Source organism: Alternaria ventricosa (assembly GCF_023758065.1).
Source record: "Alternaria ventricosa strain BMP 2768 chromosome Unknown scaffold_1, whole genome shotgun sequence".
In the NCBI taxonomy this organism is placed as follows: domain Eukaryota; kingdom Fungi; phylum Ascomycota; class Dothideomycetes; order Pleosporales; family Pleosporaceae; genus Alternaria; species Alternaria ventricosa.
The window spans coordinates 239,164-253,679 of record NW_026055681.1 but is presented as its reverse complement, the minus strand read 5'-3'; the positions used below and the strand labels follow the sequence as shown (position 1 = coordinate 253,679).

At 53.2% G+C, this 14,516-nt stretch overlaps 4 protein-coding genes across 4 annotated transcripts; 1 reads left to right on the top strand and 3 right to left on the bottom strand.

Moving 5' to 3' along the window:
• Window positions 1-532: 532 nt before the first annotated feature.
• On the bottom strand, window positions 533-3,021 carry J4E93_000095 (uncharacterized protein; the record flags this gene model as incomplete). Its single annotated transcript, XM_049338058.1, has 7 exons — window positions 533-785; window positions 837-949; window positions 998-1,483; window positions 1,532-1,792; window positions 1,843-2,104; window positions 2,800-2,926; window positions 2,979-3,021. The coding sequence occupies 7 exons, from the start codon at window positions 3,019-3,021 to the stop codon at window positions 533-535; spliced, it is 1,545 nt and encodes a 514-aa protein (XP_049203943.1).
• Window positions 3,022-7,506: 4,485 nt separating this feature from the next.
• Window positions 7,507-10,042, top strand: J4E93_000094 (uncharacterized protein; the record flags this gene model as incomplete). Its single annotated transcript, XM_049338057.1, has 2 exons — window positions 7,507-8,159; window positions 8,212-10,042. The coding sequence occupies 2 exons, from the start codon at window positions 7,507-7,509 to the stop codon at window positions 10,040-10,042; spliced, it is 2,484 nt and encodes an 827-aa protein (XP_049203942.1).
• Window positions 10,043-10,654: 612 nt separating this feature from the next.
• On the bottom strand, window positions 10,655-11,568 carry J4E93_000093 (uncharacterized protein; the record flags this gene model as incomplete). The annotated part of the gene is made up of 2 exons (XM_049338056.1): window positions 10,655-10,849; window positions 10,873-11,568. The coding sequence occupies 2 exons, from the start codon at window positions 11,566-11,568 to the stop codon at window positions 10,655-10,657; spliced, it is 891 nt and encodes a 296-aa protein (XP_049203941.1).
• Window positions 11,569-12,592: 1,024 nt separating this feature from the next.
• Window positions 12,593-13,220, bottom strand: J4E93_000092 (uncharacterized protein; the record flags this gene model as incomplete). The annotated part of the gene is made up of 3 exons (XM_049338055.1): window positions 12,593-13,067; window positions 13,118-13,157; window positions 13,211-13,220. 3 exons carry the CDS (start codon window positions 13,218-13,220, stop codon window positions 12,593-12,595), a joined length of 525 nt encoding a protein of 174 aa, XP_049203940.1.
• Window positions 13,221-14,516: the final 1,296 nt, after the last annotated feature.

The window sequence follows — 14,516 nt, the reverse complement described above, 5'->3', positions numbered from 1 at the left end:
TTCCTAGCGGGATCGCCCGTGTGAAGAGTCGAGATGTTCCACCGATCGCCACACCGGTTTGGTTCTTCCGGTCTAGCCTTGGCATCACATTGATCAGAGTGGGTACAGAAGAGCCATAAGAGCCACATGGCTGGAAGCCGATAGTGGAGTTTGGCGCTAGATTGCTTTCCGCGGACTCGAAGGAGAGTTATTTGGAAGGCCTGGCGCTGCTAGGGCCGGGTTCGGATACTTTCAGGCAATCGTGCACTTGCTGCTTATATTCAAGTATGTTCCATTTTCGTTTGTATCGTTCCTTTCCGATTCCCAATTACCACACTCCCCAGGCCTTACTCCCGGGCATTTGATTACAAGACATGATTACCCAAAGACGGCTTTTCGCGGACAGCGGCCCTGCGATGTGACCAACGCCCCAAGATACGTGAAGGATACGCCGATTGCGACCAAGAGATGCGAAGATGAACTTCACCAAGAACCCGATGATGGACCAAACTCCGAAAGAATAACATGAACAACCCAAAACGCTGCAAGAATATCATGCTACCGGCTTGATCGGGATATGCCCCTCCAGTTGCGGCATAATCTCAAGGATCTTTGGATCGACAGTCCAGTTGTTCAGGTCGGCGATGGTACTCTCAAAAAGTGGTGTCATACGGGTGTAGCCGGATTCAATGTCCCAGTAATGGCACGCATCGTCCGCGTATGGCCATGTGATACCGATCAATCCAACGAGATGTACAACTGGATATTCCTGGGGATGCGCATACAGCAACTGGCGTACTTGAGGCCTGTAGGATGGTTAGTAAGAATCAGATGATTTGAAGAGCCGGCGAACGTACCAGGGAACAAGGTCAATGAGCATATCGTACGGTGACGTCTCCTGCTTTCCTGCGGGTGGCATCAACCACTCCGGACTTGCGTTCACGTTCTCCACACTGGGCCATATGAGGAACTGCAGAAGGATTAGCTCCGACTTCGCGCCGTGCGAAACATTACTTACGCGCATCAATTTAGTCAAAAGCCATGTAGACGCAAGTCTGACTGGCAGAGGGGACGAGGGAAGCAGCCTGTTGACTGTTCTAGAACACCACGTCGAGACTGGCTGCGCATCCTGAGGGTCCAAGAAGCCCAGCAAAAGCGTATCGACATCGATCTCCGATCTTCCAAATATCTGTGGCTCGCTCCACCCGTTCGCGAGCTGATCTCGTTTGGTCCTCCGATAGAAGGCGCAATCGAAACCGAATTTGTTGAGGGCATTCGCCGCAGCCTCGAGGCTGTGTGGAGAGGGGTCCGCGGCCACAGTCACGTCAACGGGATTGTCGTGGGAATAGGCCAGCGAGGACTGGCTCTGCTCTCTTTCTTCACGGGAAGAACCGCCGTACGATGAGCCGGCCAAGGGGTGCGTGTGACCAGGAAAGGGCTCGCTACTGCTTGGAGTTCCAAACGAATCGGCGTCTGGAAGGGCAGGTGTTGGACCTAGAGACTCCTTTTCTTCAGTCAGCAACAGGTCATGAGTCGTTGGAGCGAAACGTACCGAAAGCGCTTTCTTGACCTCCTCAGCTGAATGGTGTGCGAAACCATTCTTTTCCAGCTCGGACGCCCAGTTTGCTGCCGATGCACGATCCGGTGCCATTGCCAGCAGCGACACGACGGACTTCATATCATCCAACTCCTTGGCTAACCGCCTGACATGGGCCCGCAGTTGAGTTGTCGTTTTGCCATCTTCGGCGACATCATAGACACATGTGAGGTTCTTGGATTGGCAGGTGTTGCACTTGGGCCTCACGCCGTCGCACTGCGCATGTGTCAGTGTACCTGTGGCATACGCGCAGAACGGGTACGTACCTTGGACTTGCGCTTCCTGCAGCTTTCACATGCTATCGATGTGATTTTCCCGCGGGGCGTCCGCAACGCATACGTGCCGGCAATGGGAGACGAATGCTGCCCCCGAGCATTGGCAAGGGCGCCTCCAAGTCCCTGTTTGGGCGCCAGCGGGGCTTTGTGGTTTGCAGCGGCGGACGCTGCCAGCGGGCGAATCACGAGGTTGGTTTGGTTGGTGTCGAGGTGGAGGGGCACCTGGCTTTCGTCCCACTCGGATGGCTCCTGACTGATAAAGTGTCAGCAAAACTCAAAATCCGCGTCAAAATGGCAGAAGCAGCGATGCATCCCGACGGTCGCGCATCTGGCTTGCGCACATCGTTGCGTAGACTCGCATCGATATGCGCGCCGTCCATGGTGGTTTGGACCCCGCGCCAGCAGCCAGAATTCAACAGCCCCGAAACCAGTGCCGAAGGAAATCCTTGGAAGCGCAGCAATGCACGGGTCATCCTGACGCCGCAACGGGCAGGTATATCAAATTACCGTCGTGATAGCCAGGAGACCCTAAACGGAGCACATATTCTCCGTCGCCAATACGACATGCCGATATGCACAGCCACGGGCGGTCGTAAGACGGCTTGCAGATCCTTTCCCCGGGGATCATCGCTTGAGCAATCGCTCGAGCAATCTCTCACGATTCCCAGGTAATTCTTGGCATCTCCGGATCGTACCGGTGCTTCGAAACATGCTCTGTATCTCTGGTGGATCATGGGGATTGGAGCCTGCCGCGAGCTCAGAGGGACGTCGTCGACTCATCGTACTGCAAGGCCATCCACCACGTTCCAGGTACTGGTTCGGCCTTGTGAGGAGTGATAACGGGGTGCGAGGCTGGCGAAAGATGGGTCCGGTCCGGGTCCAGAGACGGGGTCGATTGCTGTCGTGTGTATGCTGGTGGGGATAGTCTGCTAAGACTGACATACTCACATTTGGATTCCCTGAGCTTGTCCTACGGCTTCCGAGGCACGACGCATCAAGCGAGGATTTGCGCTACCTTGCGGAAGTCCTTCTAAAGTGTCAGGCAAGCTGCCACTGCCATACCAGTAGTTCAATCCTGCGGTATATGTTAGTGGGGGGATCAAGAGCTGGACATGATGCCGACCTACCAGGAGACGAATTCGATGATTGTGCCGGCATGAATGCGAGCATATCTCAGGGCGGAGTTATCAACAAAAGGAGCTATGTCGGAGTAAGGTGGTGGTGGAGGGAAGGATTTGCTTCTGCAAAATTCACATGGGAGATCCGCAATGCATATCGGGCATTAACTTTGTATATCCTCTACTAGAGCACTGAGCCTGAGGTTCATTAGTGCCCGGCGAACTCCTGTGCGGAACTGCTGACACGCACATAGAACTGGGACGAAGTTTCAAAAGCGTCGCCCATCTAAACACCAGCTTTCGGATGCAGCTGGATCTAGTGTTTTAGCGCACCACACAGCAACGACCGCGGGGAAATCGGGTTAGCGGACGGCACTGTTAGACTAGGCTAGAACGGCCGCTCCTACGAGATGCTGGCAAAGGCATGCGAAACCGAACGCGGACATGCGACCCCATGATGCTATGTCATGAACTCTTTGACTGGTATGAGTCGCTCTCCATCTGATTGAACAGAGATCTGTAAACCGCAAGTAGCCTCAGTACGCCATGCGCGCGATCAAGGTTGCTATGTGGAATCGGACCCTTTTTCTTGGTGTAAACATAGGTACGGTTAGATCACGCCTGTCGATCATCACTTTGCATGCTCACTGGTGCAGTGACGTGCGGCAGATCGTCTCAAATCAACTTTCAACGAAGTTCCAGGCCTCCATAGCTTAGTATCCCGTATGGTCTCAACCTAACATGGACGCTTGTTGGAATGTCGCTAGGAACACGTAGAATCTAAGCAGCGCGACGCCCTTGACCCAAGCCGGTGTGGTAATATCTAGTCGGACCGATAGCCACCAAAGCTTGCTGGACGCGCTGCCGCGTTGAAGCGCCCAACCGGGATCCGCCATGAGAAAAACGCAGTATGCTTAGACCATCAAGGATGGTAGGGTGTGACGTAGTTTTTAAGTTTACGAATGTCGGCTTCATGTGCCCTCACGACGCCCGGACGTTAAGACCAACACGGTCAAGTAGCTTTTGCCAGGGTCAATAGTCAGGCAGCTGGGCAGGAACATTCTCCCGCACGCGCATTAGAGTGCAGAACGCCACCACGAAGCCACGCCACGCTCATATGCCTTTCTTTCTTCTATCCAAGTCGGATGGCATACCTCCGTGCAGCGAGGTAAGCAGAGCGGCGGGTATAGTGCTTCTTCCACTGCGCCTCCCGCCGGCATACGCACGAGAAAGAATACCCGGGATCTTCTTTCCACTAGCTGGATGCTCGACTTCGACGCATAGTAGGCCATAGACAGACTACGCGGGGATACGGCGTCGAGGCTGAAACTTTCCACAACATTGCCTATGTCAAGCTGTACGGGACGCCGTCTAAGTCGATGCTATTGTAGTGGTACCTTACGTTCAAACCTGTTCCTGACCCTTTTTCAATTGTCATCAAGCAATTATTCCAAGTCGGCCCAAACTTAGCCCAAGAGGGTATTCTTACCCTAAGACGGAGCACGAGGCTTTTCAACTAGCTCCACACCATGAACGGGTACGGGGAAGACTTCGCAGTCGCTTCCTTAGACACATGGCTCTAACCACGTCTGATTGGTATCCCGATCGCATCTATAACCTAACGCCAACTCACCGAGCATTCCACCGTGCAGTGTGCAACCACGTGCTACACATCTCGGTGAGCAGAAACTACGATCAAACCCATTGTTGAAGTGTAGCTGCGGTATCAAAGACTATTGAAGCTCATCTCCACTCTGAAGCTCATCATGTTTCCCAAGTAAGCACTTTCCCTAGTCGTGTTTGACCAATATCTCTCTCTGTGTTGATCGTGTCTGGATGATGTATTCTGCCCGGGCAGATATTCTGCCTCTCCCAAAAAGGAAATTGGACGCGCCTTCCAAGCTCGATCAGCAACCTTTTGCGAGGTACTCCTAGACCATCACACCGAGGTTTGCTCATCGAACTCCGTCTGTAACCTTAGGCTATGAAGTCTCGAGTACTCAGGGATCGCAGAGTTTACGGCTTCTTGCGGACCTGCGCTAGACTTTGCGGCCTTGGAGTCTCAGACGTCTCAGACTACTACGGGCTCTACTGCTGCCCATTCACCCTTTGAACCGTGACCAGACCCTGGCCGAGGATTTTCACAACTTGGTAATGCTTCAATCTATCATAGAGCTAGATCATAGGTTCTAGATTTGGGAATTGTCTCACTGGTAGGGCATTCTGTACTTGCGCACTTTCAAGACCTGGAATTTCTCCGTCTGTTCTGGATCGCTGCTGAGGAGACATGAAGTCGAAAGGATAACTGGGGGCCGGTTGGAGAACAGAAGTTGAGGGCATAGTTCACGGCCGGCTAGGTGTGCTGTGGTGTTCCCCGGTGTGGCCGGTATTCGCCGTTAAATGACGTTAGGCAACATAAGTCCTTGGAATGGTACGTTGATTTGGAACAGATGGCTCGCACACATGGCAGAACTAAAAGGCTTACTTTGCAAGCGTCGAAGAGGCGTAGAAGAGAATTGTACGGAGGATATCGATCGAGGTCCAGACCTGACTTCATCTCAGTCCCCTGCTGTCGGTTCTCCATCTTGTCCCGGTAGTCTGGCACACGCTATATCAGGGTCTCTACCGTTTCGTGCCTTCAGCACGTCAGTGGCTACGGAAGCCATGCCGACGCTTGCAATTGGTTCGGAACCTCGTCCATCCTACCTAGGTGGCCACAGGGTCTTCCAAACCCCGAAGATCTTCGGTGACATACGTGTATAGCGGACACAATGGAGTGTTTGAAAACGTGGCTAGCAGAGCTATCAGAGCAAGTACGCTTCGGGTAACGTACTCATTCATTGCACCCGTTCCGTCCAACAACATGATGAGTACCGAAGCTCGGCTATGTTGAATATCATTTCCTGCAGGGTCAATCGTACGACTTTCATGCACCCTTTGCTCAATTGTACCTAGGTAGCGCAAAGTTTATCTCACCTGGACTTCTCCTTTACCTAGGTACACTACGGTGTACACTGTAGAACCTTTAGTAGTACTCTGCGGTTCTGGAAAAGATACTTTCGAATTTTGATGCCTTTGTCATAGCCTTCAGCCAAACACATGGCCCGTGTTTTGTTTTCTACATGGTGGACACTTTTCTTCTTTGTACCTAGGTGGTGTGTACGTGAGCTATCGTTCACCGCTGCAATCTGCGAGCATGACGCACACCGTGCTTTCCATACCAACACGCCTAAGGCGTGGAAGTGTCTCGTATTCTGCTGCGCGATTGTCAATCGCTTAGATAGTCGTTTGGCAAGGATAACATGCGTTCGTTCACAATGTTGATGGTGATCATGCTTGAAGCATTTCCGCGGACCTGCGATAATCGAAAAGAAAACTCGCCTACCTTACCCAGAGACATTGGCCTACTGGACTACAACTGGCATGTTACTGTTACATGGATCGGCTCGCGAATCTTAGATGCGGAAGATCTTCGTGCGCGTAAGCTACCAAGGTAGACGGAGGGGGGCGCAACACCGGGTGCTTAGCCCCATCGCATGAGACCCGTCACCAAAGGCTGCACAGCCTCGGTAGGCGTCGAGGCGAGGCGAGGATACTTTCGGCGGGATGCATCCGATGCTATCTGTTACAGGCGATCCAGTTGATATTGGGCAGTGACAAAGCAACTACAACCCGTAACGAAGTCGTTTTGTGGAACTCCCCTGTAAAGAGTCATGGACTGCTGTCGTGAATTTCGACATGAATCACGGGAATCAGACCATCGCCGCTTTGGCCTCTCGCATAGCGGAAAGAGCAAGAAAGCACGGCACGATGAGGCACAAGTGTGCTGTCAGTTGAGCATGAAGTGTCCTTGGACGCCTTACCAGCATACACACCCTTTTTGACGCTGTCCAGGACCATGCAACTGGGTAGATTCCATCTGGCCGTTGATTGCGTCAACGGAAGCGGCGTCTGGTCAAAGCAGACGTCTTGTTCTAGCCGATACGAAATCTTTCGTAAAGTTGGTCATTCTTTAAACGTCGGAGTAGAGTATGTATGGGTGAAGTCCACCTGAGCACTTCGTGAGGTACAACCCGGGCGGGCTTAGGAAACATCCCAACGGCTCAAAAGTCCACTACATATTGTTGTATCAAATGACCTGACCAACCGGCCGAGATGGTGTCCAGAACATTTGAGCGCTGGTTTGGAGAAGCAAACGTGGTCTTGCTGATAGATGGGTTGTCCGGGCAGTTCCAAGGTTACCTCCAGGGCTGCGCGTGCCTGGATCACGTGCCCGCTTAGGTAATGCCTAAAGCTCTGACTTCATTGCACTTTCCCCGCTGGATCGCGAAGCCAACCGCGACGAGACCACGACGAATTCACCCATCACCAGCGCGTTCCTACTCACCATCTCGGTGCGGTCGCGCTTGTCTCTCCTTCTCTGCTACACAGTCAGTGATAGAGACACTCAATCTTCTCATCAACAAGAAGCAAGCTGACGCCAGAATTTATCTTCTGAAGCAAGATAGCGCGGTCCAGCATCACAGCAAGAGCCAACATGGCAGCGTCTCGCTCAAGTTCAGCTTCAGAGGGCGAGGTCTTGGATACCCGACACAAGGCAAACACAGTCAACTCGCGCGACGAACCTGCGATTAACGGCTCAAGCAGGTCCTTTGGACTGGATGGTGCTTATGATAACTACCGCGCATTGAGTCGCTCCCCTTCGCCATACCGCCGCAAGCGCACCCCATCACGCTCTCCGTCACCCTATCGGAGGAACCGCGCCGTCGACCGATCGCCATCGCCCTATCGACGAAGCCGAGCCGACCACACTGGGAACGATGCAAGGGGCTACAAGCGCAAGGCCTCTCCGCCGCGCAGTCGTCCTGACAAGCGGTATCATGCTGATCGTAGCAGACACGGTGACCCTCGACGGGCTCCAGGATCTTACCAGGGAGGCTTTGTCAAGGAACAGAAGGATGTACCAGACCGATCACACGCCAGGCCCATATCCTACGCCGAAGTCGAGAACCCCAACCCCGTGCCAGACTTCCGAGAGCCGCTGCCTACCGACAAGCGACCACAGAACTCGCGTCACGGAGATCAGCAGCGCGACAAGTCTCGTCAGTCGCAGCCACAGAAGCAACAGGCACCGTCAGAACGCCCCAAGGCCGAGGCGAACAAGGCAAGCGTGACAGAAGATGTTGAGATGTAAGTGTACCCAGTGCCAAATGATTCCGCTACACAACTGACTCTGCAATAGGACCTCCGTTGACGATACGACTGAGTACACCCCGGCCCCTGTCGAAGAGAAAGTTCCCACTCAAGAATCGCGTGAAGAGAAACGTCGCCGCTGGGCTGCTATACGCGCCGCTGCTTCTGAGCAACAGAAGCCGAAAGACAGTCTGCTTCAGCAGGCTGTGCTGACGAATGCATCTGAAGCGGCAACCCCTAATGTCGGATCGCCAGCGGCCCACGCAGACAGTCCCATCTCACCGTTCGCATCGCCCCGTAATGGCGACCTCGACTCCGTACCAGCTTCACCAGACGTTATGGTAATCGACAAACAGAATGTAATCAGCGAGGGCAACAGTCCTGCGGTAGCGAGTCCATCCGCGGCGGATTACGACCCGCTACAGGACATGCTGGACGACCGCGATCGCGCTGCCAAGAAGAACCAGAACACCGAAGTATCCTCGGATGCGTACCGCGAGACCGACCCGAAAGCCCTCTCTACACTTCCAGCTGAGAAAGTAGCACCTGTCAAGAAACAAAAGAAAGAGTTCGACATGTTCGCTTCTGATGACGAAGACGAGGAAGAAGATGTCGGAACTGAGGAGGCTGTTGTTGCGAAAGGCACTGTGCTTGACGAGAAGCTGCTCGACAATTGGGACGATCCCGAAGGTTACTACAAGCTGATCAGCAACGAGCTGGTGGATGGTGGACGCTATCGCATGATCAAGGGTCTTGGCCGTGGTGTCTTTGCCAACGTCGCACAAGCTGAAGAAGTCAGGGCTGACACCGGAGATTCAAATCCCAGGATAGTCGCTATCAAGATGATTCGCCGGAACGACTTGATGAGAAGAGCCAGTCAGAAGGAGATGGACTTCCTGCGCAAAGTCAACGAGGCAGACCCACAAGACAAGCGTCACATTATTCGCTTATTGGGTTCTTTCGACCACAAGGGCCATCTGTGCATCGTGTTCGAACACATGTCGAAGAACTTGCGAGACCTGCTCAAGGAAGAGACCAACGGCCACGGCCTCACACTTCCAGCTGTCCGCATCTATGCGCGTCAGATGTTTCTTGGTCTCCAGCACTTGCAGAACTGTCAGGTCATCCACCTTGATCTGAAGCCAGACAACGTCCTAGTCTCTGCTGACAAGAAAACTATCAAGCTCGCCGATTTCGGTACCGCTGTCGACAAGCGAGACGTGATCGAGCGCACTGAGTACCTCGTTAGTCGATTCTACCGCGCACCCGAGATCATACTTGGTATGGAGGTTGGCTATCCTGTCGACATGTGGGCTGTGGGTTGCACTGTGTATGAGCTATGGACTGGTAAAATCCTCTTTACCGGACGGTCTAACAACCAGATGATCAAGTCTTTTATGGACTGTCTGGGATGGCCAAGTGAGAAGCTGCTCAAGAAGGGTCTCGTCAACAATATTCTCGATAACTTTGAGTTGGGTCCACCGTTGAAGTTCATCAGTCGGGAGGTGGATCAGTACAACAAGGTAAGCGCTTTTGTCCCTCTAAGAGGTAAAGCTAACGAGCGAAAGCTCTCTGTCCGTAAAATTGAACAGCAGAAGAAGATCAACCGCGATATGAAGACGCGAGTTCATGAAGCTGCCCGAAGCATCTCCACTGGAGGACCTACCGTGGGCGAGCTGAACGATCTTGCGGATCTGTTGAGCGCAAGTCTACACATGAACGTCGAAAAGCGTCTATCGCCAAAGGAAGCTCTCGCGCACAAATTCTTTGCCAGTAAGAACCCCGCGCCTAAGACCGCCACACCTGCAAAGTCTGCTGTCGTCAAGCCACCCATGATGAAACGTGGCAATCCAGTTGGTACCTCCACTATTCGTCGGTAAGCTCTACAACATGGAATTCAGCGTTGCAATTTTCTTGACTTTTGGCGTTGTTCTGCTTCTTTGCTTCGAGCGTGAAAATATGGACCGTCTTCGAAGAAGACGGCTAGGGCAAGGGCTTGGACTTTGGTGTATGGAGTATGGACAATTAACACAGGACCTTATAGGCTGCCATCAGACTGGTTTCCAGTATCGAAGATGGCGCCTGCGGAGAACATAGACAAGGGTAATCGGTCTACGGAGTGAGTAGGACACATTTACCGTGGGGTCGGGCACCACTGGGTTTGAGTCTCACGGCGCTGCTCATTTACAACTTTCGACCATGGTTCGCTTCACGGTTGCCGGTTACACGACAATCAATGGAGCAGATGTGTGGTGGACTCGGATCGAAAAGTAAGTGCTGCTATGCACTTGCTTGTGGGTGGGCCTTCCTGTGGAATCGGCCTTGGACGTCCCTAGAAGAACTCCCGATCCATATGAGCTTTTCGGTGGGGGAAAGGTGATGAGGTGGAAAGCTAGTTCACATGTATAATACTCGGCACCTGGTATCTCACGATACAGTGAACATGATGCATGTGGTGGAATAATCAATGTGCCATACACCTTGTCTATACTTCAAGCGTCAATCTCTCCTCTCAAGAACGCTTTGACTTTATCACCCCAAACGACCTGACGCTTGTAGATAGTCATAGCTGGTACGCTGCCCAGGCCCAAGCCGTCGATAGCTTCCGCAAGAGCCTGCCCACTTCCCTCGTCCCTCAATTCACGTAGGGGATACTGGTAGGTCTTGTTCTCGTTAGCCGAATCCAGCTAGCAAAGCCAACCAAACGTACCTTGAACGCAAAGACCAGTGCTCCAGTCTTTGGTAAACGATGCAACGTCTGCCTTTCACACCTTACTACCGACTTGTTCAGATCAATCTCCTCTACATCCTCCACTTCTTGCTTTCTTTGCATCTCCTCTTCACTCATATGATTACCCTGCAAGCAGAACAGCTCCCCATTCGTACTGATGCTCCAATTACTCCGCTTAACGATCTTGCCCACAGGCAGATTGGCAAAGAAGCGATCCATGCTCTTCTCTAGCTTTGCCGCGTACCCGGGGACGGGAGCGTGGATGTCAGCGAGGAGTTGGCCGAGTTTTGAGCGTGTGTTGAAGCCGCTTGGAAAGCAGTTTACAAAGGCTGTTAGTACATATTTCGTCGGAGTAGTAGGTGAAGATGTAGAAGGGGAAGGAGTGAGTAACAGGTATTCAGTGTCGATGTTCGCACCAAGGATCTCCAGTGCTTCTTCTCCGTTGGTCATGTGTAACGGGATGGGGGTGTTTGTGACATGGTTCCACAGATGTTTGCCTGATTCTGTGATGCGGTATAGGCTTGGGAAGCGTTGGGGTAGGTACGTTCCTATGAGCCATTCGTAGAGTTCTTGGACTGCGGGGACGGCTTCTGGGTTGCATGCGAGGACTTCGTGGCGTTCTGCTTCGAGGAGTTGTGTTCGTATTTGTAAACGCGTGCGGTATGTGTTATCCATTGCTAGGAGGTCATTTAGGGTGGTGTTCTCGAGGGCTGTTATGGCATATTTGTCAGTGCGTGTCGTAGCGTTCAAGATTCATGATGGAAACGCTACCCATGGTCATGTGAAACTTCGGTTTGAATGGACGAAGTTTGAGAGGTGCTTCTGTTTCGAGGTCGAAGTTGGGCAGTGGCGTAATGGCATTGTATATGGCTGCTGGATTTATTGGCTCGAGTTTGTTGTTGCCTAGTGATGTTGTCGGCGCCCGCGGATGTCTCTGGATTACCGGTTGGTGTCAATTTCTCTAGGGGAAGATATAACACTCGGGACTTCGTACACTGATGGCCTTTTGTAGTCGATCTCGCTGGAAGAATGTCACAACAAGTACCCCAACCAGCAGGAGCAGCCATGCTAGCGGCTTATCGACAAGACTAAGTTGATCCATGGTTGTACTCGGCTATCTTTCAAGATGCGTCGAGCAGATGGTCTGGATGTGTTTGATATCTAAAGCGCCCGCCAAGCACATAGGGCGTCGTTATGACATGGGGGAAAGAATGGACCCATGAACTAAGAGACGCTACAAGCGCGGTGACTCTGCTATCAGTCGTGTTGAAGGACGTGGGATTTGATTGCCTATCAGAGCTAACCCCGCATTCGGGCGGTTACGCTAAATGTTGTACTAGGACAGGCCATATTCAAGTCATGCATTCGTCAACCCTCACTCAAGACTAGCACGATACTTGGGGTCAAGGCGAACGATGAACCGTTACAAGAATATGAACATGCTTGGTTTCATGTTAGAGTGCCCTTGAAAACTGAGAAATCCCTTCAGTCCTTGCTTACGTGCCTTCCGGCTGGATCCTCTACATGCAGTGTCTTTGGCACAGGCTTGTAGTATACATGGTCATGGCGGACTTATCGAATCGCAAATCGTTACGGGACCATGCGCGGCGACGCATGGAGAACAGATAGCATTCCTTCAGCGTCCATGAAGCAGCTTTGGTCTCCACAATAGTCTTGCTAGACGTCCGCCTTGTCGGGTCTACGCCTTGGTGTCTTCGGCCTCAGGATGACCCACAGGCACCAGCTTGCCCACCACCAAGTATTTCTCCTCGAATCTCTCCTCCCATCCCCTCAGCGCATCCATCTGCTCGGCATCCAGACCCTCGAGAGTGTCCAGCGGGCCATCCAAATCCTTGGTCAACATGTCCTCGTCAAAACTACCACAGGCCAGGCCCCTTGAGGCATCGCGGCCAGCGAAGTTTGCATAAGGGCCACCGGGTCCGTAGAAGTTGCGACCGGATGTAACGTCAAAGACACGGCCACGGACGGCGAGGTAGACGGGCATGTTGTTCAAGCCATTGTAGGGGAAGAGCGAGGGCGGGGTGAAGGTGCGGAAGACGGTTGGCGGCGGGGCGCGCGGGAGGGTTTGCGGAGCGGCTGGCTTGAGGCGGAGATAGACGAGCAGGCCGAGGAGAGAGAAGAGGATGATGTTTATCGGGGTGAAGACGGAGGCGCTGGAGGGCTGTGAGCTGGGTGTTGGTTGGGAGCGGAGCTGGTTGCTTACGCGTGGGCTGCCGCTGGCTCCGGCAGAGGTGATGGGAGTGCTATTGCGGTTAGCGCGACGTTGTTCCAAAAGGTGGCTGTTGTAGAGACTAACCATCTGACATGGCTGCAGGTGGTGTGCTACAGCTGTGCTAGAGGGGTGACAGTGAACGGTGCTGGCGTGGTGGATGGACGGCCTTGAAGCTTTGGACGGCGCGGGGAGCTCAGTCGACATGACAGCCGATGATGCAACCCCAAAGCCTCGCTCAGCACTAACCAGCCATCCATGCCAAACTATCTCGGACGTCCACCGGCTGGACATGCAAGGGCCGAATCCAGACATAGATATGTACAGACAACCGAATCGCATCCGGCCTGCCGTCTGCCCGTCAAAGGGGCGCCAGCACAGCTGAGAGCCTGAGATGCACTGCGATGCATGTGTGCATGTGAGACACATCCACCAGCTTGCACAACCACGGCTCACGCGCTTTCACCGGAGAGTCGCCATGGTAATCTTAGATACTTCGACTCCACTTGCACCGTGACCGCACAACCGCAAGCACGCGCCCACCTGCGCGCAGACGTTGAGCATCGCGCCGCTGCACCCAGCCCATCCCTGGCGCGCTGCCTCTGAAACAGGGCCCTTTCCAGCCCTGAAACGCGCGACAGCGATTCATTTCCACTGCCCTGGGACGCGCTGATTCGCCCACGCCGCCTCTTGCGCCTCGGCCCTATCCCGTCCAAACATTGTGTTGCAAAGCAATTCGCTGCTGTCGAACCGCTGTGTGAAGACAAAGACTTGCGGCACCGGTGCGATATCGTGCCGCGCGCGCTTTGGTCGAGGCGCAGTTCGCGAGTGTTTGTGGGGTGTTCTCTAGATGGAGTGAGCCGGCACTGATACAACTCTACCTTGACTTGGTCGCCCTCGCTCATTTACCAAAATTACGCCCTCGGTGCTGCTGCAGCGCCCGAAGGATTCACGCCTTGAAGCTTACGTGCTGTTTCTTTGTTTAACCTGCCCCATCAACCACAACAACAACACAACCAGTCAACACCAACTTCACATCCCTCCCTTTACGCATAATATACCCGGTACGTACTCATATTCCTTATCTCATCGACAGCTCTTTTGCCCTTGGTACTTGCGTCAGCGGCATCGCCCGTTGATTTATGCGCTGGCCATGCAATCCGGTCCTGGGATGAGACGCAATGCCAGGTTGCACAGAAAGAGCTGGTAGTTGTGTCTTTCAGATACAGTAAAGGCATCTGGTAGTGTCCCTCCGCATCTCTGATCGACGGTCCATGTCTCTCGCCTATCGCCCGCACCGACAACCATCTCCACCAGATCTAGAACCGGGCCAAGTCTCGCCATGTCGATGGGTTTCAAAAAGCATCCAACAATCATGCAATCAGTACAATGG